The following is an 8,683-nucleotide window of genomic DNA, read 5'->3' as shown; positions in this document are numbered from 1 at the left end:
CCCCAGTTCCAAACTTCCAGCTCAGCACTGTCCCCATGACTTGTCCTACCTGCCTATCTTCTTTTCCACCTATCTACTCCACCCTCTTCCCCACCCCAACCTATCACCTTCATCCCCTATTGTACTCTATGCTACTTTCTCCCCACCCCCACCCTCCTCTTACTTATCTCGCCTGCCTGTATTCCTGATGAAGGGCTTTTGCCTGAAATGTCAATTTTACTGCTCCTTGGATGCTACCTGAACTGCTGTGCTCTTCCAGCACCACTAATCCAGAAGCTAACCCGAGATTGCAACTTTTTAATTATAAAAAAACGGTTTTGTGATTTACACATGAAAGAAGTGAAACTATCACTGTATTCTAACAGATGAAATGCTTAACAGACAATCAATTTTTCAATGTATAATTTCAGTTACGTCACACTGTAAATTTTTGCTAAAAATTCTGTTATGATTGAGCCCTCCACTACCACCTCATGAAGGAGCGTCGCTCCGAAAGCTCGTGTGTTTCCAATTAACCTGTTGGACGATAACTTAGTGTTGTGTGATTTTTAACTTTGTACACCCCAGTCCAACACCAACATCTCCAAATCATAAATGCTGTTGGTTGCGAATCTTATCAGATCGAATGGATGGGTTGCTTCTAACTGTCTTTCCGATAAGGAATTTGTAACAACAGTGTGATGGATGGCAGTTATAGGACTGGGGGAAAGTCTCAGATACACTCTCACTCACCTTTCCTGGAGTTAACCCATCTGTGTAAGAGAGGCAGGCAGCTAGTGCAGGAGTGTTTTGTGGCTATACCCATTTCAAACAGGTATGCTGTTTTGGAAAATGTAGGGGGTGATGGATTCTCGGGGACGTAGCACGAACAGCCAAGTTTCTGGTATTGAGACTGGCTCTAATGCAACGAGGGGTACGTCTGGTTCCAAGAGATCAATTGTGTTAGGGGATTCTCTAGTCCAAGGTACAGACAGATGTTTCTGTGGCCAGCAGCTAAAAAGCAGAATGGTGTGTTGTTTCCCTGGTGCCAGGATCAAGGATGTCTCAGAGAGGGTGCAGAATGTTCTCATTGGGGAGAGGGGCCAGCAGGAGGTCATTGTCCACATTGAAACCAACGACATTGAAAGGGAAAAGGTTGAGTGTGAAGGGAGATTACAGAGAGTTAGGCAGAAATTTAAAAAGGAGGTCCTTGAGGGTAGTAATATCTGGATTACTTCCGGTGCTACGAGCGAGTGAGGGCAGGAATAGGAGGATAGAGCAGATGAATGCATGGCTGAGGAGCTGGTGTATGGGCAAAGGATTCACATTTTTGGATGATTGGAATCTATTTTGGGGTAGAAGTGATGGATTGCACCTAAATTGGAAGGAGACGAATATACTGGCAGGGAAATTTGCTGGAGCTGATCGGGAGGATTTAAACTAGTAAGGTGGGGGGATGGGACCCAGGGAGATAGTGAGGAAAGAGATCGATCTGAGACGGGTACAGCTAAGAACAGAAGTGAGTCAAACAGTCGGGGCAGGCAGGGACAAGGTAGGACTAATAAATTAAACTGCATTTATTTCAATGCAAGGGGCCTAACAGGGAAGGCAGATGAACTCAGGGCATGGTTAGGAACATGGGATTGGGATATCATAGCAATTACAGAAACATGGCTCAGGGATGGGCAGGACTTGCAGCTTAATGTTCCAGAACGCAAATGCGACAGGAAGGATAGAACGGGAGGCAAGAGAGGAGGGGGAGTGGCATTTTTGATGAGGGATTGCATTAAAGCTGTACTGAGGGAGGATATTCCCGGAAATGCATCTGGGCAAGTTATTTGGGTGGAACTGAGAAATAAGAAAGGGGTGATCACCTTATTGGGATTGTATTATAGACCTCCCAATAGTCAGAGGGAAATTGAGAAACAAACTTGTAAGGAGATCTCAGCTATCTGTAAGAATAATAGAGTGGTTATGGTAGGGGGTTTTAACTTTCCAAACATAGACTGAGATTGCCAGAGTGTTAAGGGTTTAGATGGAGAGGAATTTAAGTGCGTACAAGATCACTTTCTGATTCAATATGTGGATGTACCTACTAGTGAAGGTGTAAAACTTGACCTCCTCTTGGGAAATAAGGCTGTGCAGGTGGGGGAGCACTTTGGGGCCAGTGACCATAATTCTATTAGACTTAAAATAGTGATGGAAAAAGATAGACCAGATCTAAAAGTTGAAGTTATAAATTAGAGAAAGGCCAATTTTGACGGTATTAGGCAAGAAATTTCAAAAGCTGATTGGGGGCAGATGTTCGCAGGTAAAGGGACGGCTGGAAAATGGGAAGCCTTCAGGAATGAGTTAACGAGAATCCAGAGAAAGTATATTCCTGTCCAGGGTAAAGGGAATGCTTGGTGATGAAAGAAATTGAGGGTTTGGTTAAGAAAAAACAGGGAAGCATATGTAAGGTATAGACAGGATAGATCAAGTGAATCCTTAGAGTATAAAGGAAGTGGGAGTATACTTGAGGGAAATCAGGAGGACAAAAAGGGAACATAGCTTTGGCAAATAGAATTAAGGAGAATCCAAAGGGTTTTTACAAATACATTAAGGACAAAAGAATAATTTGGGAGAGAACAGGGCCTCTCAAAAGATCAGCAAGGTGGCCTTTGTGTGGAGTCGTAGAAAATGGGGGAGATACTAAACTCGTATTTTACATCAGTATTTACTGTGGAAAAGGACATGCAAGATATAGACTGTAGGGAAAGAGGTGGTGACCCCTTAAAAAATGTCCAGATTACAGAGGAGGTAGTGCAGGATGTCTTGAAATGGGTAAAGGTGGATAAATCCCCAGGACCTGATCAGTGTACCCGAGAACTCTTGGAAACTAGAGAAGTGATTGCTGGGCCTCTTGCTGAGATATTTGTATCATCGATAGTCACAGCTGAGGTGCCAGAAAACTGGAGGTTGGCTAACATGGTGCCACTGTTTAAGAAGGGTGGTAAAGACAAGCCAGGGAACTATAGACCGGTGAGCCTGACGTCGGTGGTGGGCAAGTTGTTGAAGGGAATCCTGCGGGACAGGATGTGTATGTATTTGGAAAAGCAAGGACTGATTGGGGATAGTCAACATGGCTTTGTGAGTGGGAAATCATGTCTCACTGATCGTGTTTTTTGAGGAAGTAACAAAGAGGGCAGAGCAATAGATGTGATCTATATGGATTTCAGTAAGGTGTTCGACCAGGTTCCCCATGGGAGACTGATTAATAAGGTTAGATCTCACAGAATACAGGGAGAACTAGCCACTTGGATACAGAACTGGCTCAAAGGTAGAAGACAGAGGGTGGTGGTGGAGGGTTGTTTTTCAGACTGGAGGCCTGTGACCAGTGGAGTGCCACAAGGATCAGTGCTGGGCCCTCTACTTTTTGTCATTTACATAAATGATTTGGATGTGAGCATAAGAGGTACAGTTAGTATGTTTGCAGATGACACCAAAATTGGAGGTGTAGTGGACAGCAAAGAGGGTTACCTCAGATTACAACAGGATCTGGACCAGATGGGCCAATGGGCTGAGAAGTGGCAGTGGTCAGAGTATTGAGTACAGGAGTTGGGAGGTCATGTTGCGGCTGTACAGGACATTGGTTAGGCCACTGTTGGAATATTGTGTGCAATTCTGGTCTCCTTCCGATCAGAATGATGTTGTGAAACTTGAAAGGGTTCAGAAAAGATTAACAAGGATGTGGCCAGGGTGGAAGATTTGTTGCAAACGTTTCGTCCCCTGTCTAGGGGACATCCTCAGTGCTTGGGAGCCTCCTGTGAAGCGCTTCTGTGATGTTTCATCCGGCATTTATAGTGGCCTGTCCCTGCTGCTTCCGGTTGTCAGTTTCAGCTGTCCGCTGTAGTGGCCGGTATATTGGGTCCCACCGACCTGGACCCAATATACCGGCCACTACAGCGGACAGCTGAAACTGACAACCAGAAACGGCAGGGACAGACCACTATAAATGCCGGAGGAAACATCACAGAAGCGCTTCACAGGAGGCTCCCAAGCACTGAGGATGTCCCCTAGACAGGGGACGAAACGTTTGCAACAAAAACTTCCAGCTCGGCGAACAGAACCACAACAACGAGCACCCGAGCTACAAATCTTCTCCCAAACTTTGAACTGGTAAGATTCATTAGGTTATAGGGATGACTGGGCAACAAAGGTGACCCAAGAGACACATTATGACATAATGATTGGCCTTAAAAATGGGTGAAGGTGAAGTCGTGATCCACTGTTTAAAGTACTAAAGCCAAGGTATTCCATTGTATCAGTATATATTATCCCTGCAAATCTCCAAATATTTAATTCCTTTTTGGAGCCCATTTTCTTATATTCTGAGTCCATGGTCTTCAGTGGCTGAGAAGTCACCTGCTACAAGCAGGTTTTAAGTGCAGCTCACATGCCAGCTCATTTCTAGGTGGCTTTATCAGGTACTTTCTACTTGAATTTCTCTAAGATGGAGACTGTGGGGAGAAGGAGCTGAGCCTGACTTCCACTGTAGCTATTCATAATTCAACACTAGGGGCTGATTCTTAATTTCCCCAAACTGTGTATTGGAATTCTGTTACATGTCAATAAGTTTACAAGATCTCAAACGTAAACCAAAACCACCTCCAAAGCTGTCTATTCTGGTTTTAGCAGTATTGGGTAATCAATCTGTTGGCAAGAAGTAGGTTGTTAATTTGAATATTAAAATGAAGACACACAGCCTTAATTATTGTAACAATCATTAATATTTCATCACAGCCCTCAGGAAATCTGGCAGCTTGAAGGAGGCAAGGAGCTGACTCCATGTATTAAGTACTCATCTGACCATCATTGTGACCAGAATTTACCTCCTGCCCAACCCAACCTACTCTGCCACACATTCTTTCACTTCCGCAGAATACTTGCTCTCTTCGGCTTGAGCCTTGTGAAATCAGCTTCTCTTCTGAAAGTCTCCACACTGTCTGCAGGTGGACACACCAAGGAGTCTAACTATTCAATTTGGCAGGGCATTGTGAAATCTCATTTTCAAGTCCCTGACCTTGCAACAACGTCTCAACGGCACCAACTTACTCGTGTGCGATTAGACTTTGAGAAATTTCAATTGTCTGCTCACAGCAGACAAAAGAATCCCATGGCATTATTTGAGGAAGAACAGGTACTATGATTTGCCCAAAAAACCATTTGGGTTCTTAGCCTTTTATAATTAGAGGTATTAGTTCAAAAATAGGAAGCTACGTTGAACCTTTTGTGAAGCTGCTGAAGCCACAAATAGTGCCTTTTGTTCAAGTCATCACACCTCGGGATGAGTGTGCAGAAAGGTTGTAATGGTTCTATGAATGCAAGAATTTACAGGAGTACAGGAAGTTTGCATTGGAGAAGGTGAGGTTATCTTTTGAGCAAGAGAAGTTGAAGATGTACAAAATTGGTGGCTTGAGATGAGAGAGATTAGTAAATCTTCCTGGTAGCTGATGGGGCTGGGGAGAGGAATCATAGATTTAGGATATTACAAAGGAAATACAGGGTCGAAGTAAGGATCTTTTCTCTTGCATAATAATAACCTAGTAATACTATGGACCTTGCTGCCAATAAGGATGATGGAAGCAGAAAGTAAAAGAAAAAATGGATGGGCACTTGAAGGAAACAAGCATTGTGGAGATGGAGGGGTGGAATAGGGCTGACAGGGGTTCTCTCTGCACAACCTCTGGGACATCATGAACCAAATGTTTTTTTTTGTTATGTTGTATAGACTTTTTGATTTAATGATACCTCAATCAGCATCTGGTCCTTTATCTTTCATTGTGGAACTTTATTATACACAATTAGACTTTCACAAGTGCTTGAATTGTAGGTTGCTTTAGGATATCAATGAAAGACACTTCTATATTATTCCATTTTATTTACATGGATGAATTAAATGAATTTGTTGTTATTTTTCAGCCTTTTCTGATTGTGAAAATGTACTGTTGCATAATTTCAATTTTAAAAGAGCATCTTACTGGCAATCATTGCAAATACAGGCATGTGTTTCTTGGCTATTTTTAGAAGCGAAGTGAGGTAGCTTTGAGAGAATTATACAGCACCTTGAAGCATGTTTGTGAAGCACCTGTTGAAAAAATGTTTGGTTGACTTTACAAAGTGTGAGGAAGCTCTGGGTAAGGACTAAAGGTGGATCAGTAGAGGTGAGATAAAGATCCGCTTGAACAAATTAAATGATGAAACAAGTTTGAGGGACTGTGACTTGTCCTAACTCTGAAGATGTAGATCTTCAATCAGGTTCATTTTAGTACACAGAGCTGTGCTGTTGTGCTGAACAAAGCATTGAGAACTGTCAATGGAATTATTACATTTAAGAACTGTGTGGGGAGATGGGTGAAATGCAATGTAAAGTCCATTTCGTCAGGAGTGTATTTTTCATTGTTCAGTGTTCCTTAGCCAACCCAGATCTCGATTGGTTTATGGTCATGCAAAGAATTATCATTCTTCAACATATCATCCTGCTCCCTGATTTCATGTTTTAAATACATTTGACAATCTGTCTGTCTTTATGCATCAACTGATTAGATCCTGAACTCATGCCAACACCCAACTGGCTGGGAAGTTTAGAAATGTTATGTCAGTGCACTGCACATACAGCAACAAAAGTGAATTTTTCATACTTTCATTTGTCAGGGACTGTGCTGTGTGAGGCAGCATCTAATCTGTATTATGGTGTATTAGTTCTGTCAGTCTCTTAAATCAGAAGATTTTGGATTCAAATCCCACTCAGAGATTGAGTGCATATTGTAAGTTACCATGAGTTGAGTGCTGTCTTTGAGATAAAACCTTCAACAGAACCCTTACCTACCTTATCAGGTAAACATAAAGTTACCACCATGAGTTCAAAGATACACAAGGGAGTGTATCTCATGCCTTGGCCAATACTTTACTCTCAACCAATATCACTAAATCAAATTCACTGGGAATTTATCCCATTGTGATCTACGGAACACCTTTTATATGTGAATTGGTTACTGGAGTTTCGATGCAGTAACTAAGACTGATATTTAAATACTTTATTAGATCAAAGCACTTCAAGAAGTCCAAAGATGATGTGAAAAGCACTGTATAAATGCATATTTTATTTTCCTTTTTGTTACAGCATATCTCCATGTCATGTCCGGTTGGAATGCGAACTGGTAGATTCTCTCTTCTGAAGCATCATCTGCTTTCACAAAGATTCTGAATTTCATTTGACAACACAAAGGACATTTTAATACTAACTATAAATTAAGGGAGCCAGATCTACAAAATCTACAGACAGAAGACATGTGGCCAGTCAGAAGTTAAGCGTTGATTCAGAAGACATTCCTTGAAAGTACTGATGAAAATCTTTTGAATCTTCTCAACTCTTGTCTTAATTTCAAATAATTTGAGAACGCAATGAGCACAGTAAGTGCAATTATTTTCTCATTTAAGTCGATATCCCAACTTTTGCCAAGTAATACACTACAGCTGAACCCACATTTCAGGTTTTTTGGTAATCAGTAAGTGTTCCATTATGCTTTTCTATTAAATATAAAACGACAAAAATTCACCGCTCTCAGATGGGCCTGAAACCCATTTGGTGGGATTTAAGGTTATATACATGAAAGAACAAATGATGATATCAAATCATGTACTGATGCCATGATAGTATAATGATGCAAAGATATTTTCCCCAAATGAAGAATTTGAAGATTAAATGGAGTGACACAAAATATAGAGAAGACACTGACCCTTTTAAGCTCAGGAAGTGGGACTCAATATTGCATGAGCAGGCAGTCCCAAAAAGGTTTCATGCTAATGCAATCATGTTTGGAAATACTTTGTGTGCAAAACTGTGGCAAATCAATTCTACCCATGCAAATACTTTTGGCATTAAAATTGATAAAATGGCTACTTTCTGAATAGTGGAAAGCTAGGAACAGTGCAGGTTCCAAGAACTATAATGTACTGGTTATACTGATAACTAGGCATTTTATTTGTTGCACCTATGTGTATTTTTTTAATAGAATACTAACTTTTGTGTTGAGCAAGTGAATATAATGGATTAAAAGTTGTTTTCTCTGTATAGTCCTATTCAGACTACATCTAGAATGCTATGGAATTCTGCGCCCTGTAGTCATCACAGAGACCATCTTGGCCCATTTGAGTTAGCAATCACACTCCAAAGAGCACCTAGCCTATTCCCACAATCTTACATTTACGCTATAAGGTAGCCAGGAAGGACTTGAAGAGAGAGCTAAGAGCAGCAAGGAGGGGACATGAAAGGTCCTTAGTTGGTAGGATTAGGGAAAACCCTAAGGTTTTCTATAAGTATGTCAGGAATAAAAGAATGACTAGGGTAGGAATAGGTCCAGTCAAGGATAGTAGTGGGAAGTTGCGTGTGGAGGCTGAAGAGATTGGGGAGACACTGAATGAATACTTTTCGTCAGTATTCAATCAGGAACAGGACATTGTTGACAATGTGAGTACTGAGTCACAATTAAGTAGAATGGATGGCTTTGAGGTATGTAGAGAAGAGGTGTTGGAAATTCTGGAAAGGGTGAAAATAGATAAGTCCCCTGGGCCTGATGGCATTTATCCTAGGATTCTCTGAGAAGCAAGGGAGGAGATTGCAGAGCCATTGGCCTTGATTTTTATGTCCTCGTTGTCTAAAGGA

At 41.6% G+C, this 8,683-nt stretch overlaps 1 protein-coding gene across 3 annotated transcripts in view; it reads left to right on the top strand.

Annotated features, from left to right (window-relative positions):
- The window catches only part of rnf4 (ring finger protein 4), a 66,124-nt gene that overhangs the window by 15,119 nt on the left and 42,322 nt on the right, over positions 1–8,683 (top strand). For 2 of the 3 annotated variants that reach the window (XM_043704059.1, XM_043704051.1), the window contains exon 2: positions 7,142–7,431. The exons of the other annotated variant lie outside the window; for it this stretch is intronic. In XM_043704059.1, coding sequence (XP_043559994.1) covers positions 7,423–7,431 — 9 coding nt within the window. In that variant the 5' untranslated portion in view covers positions 7,142–7,422. The remainder of the gene's footprint in view (positions 1–7,141; positions 7,432–8,683) is intronic. 3 annotated transcript variants of the gene reach the window in all.

The sequence above is a fragment of the Chiloscyllium plagiosum genome, chromosome 2 (genome assembly GCF_004010195.1).
Source record: "Chiloscyllium plagiosum isolate BGI_BamShark_2017 chromosome 2, ASM401019v2, whole genome shotgun sequence".
NCBI classification, from domain to species: Eukaryota; Metazoa; Chordata; class Chondrichthyes; order Orectolobiformes; family Hemiscylliidae; genus Chiloscyllium; species Chiloscyllium plagiosum.
This window is presented reverse-complemented; position numbering and strand designations above follow the sequence as displayed.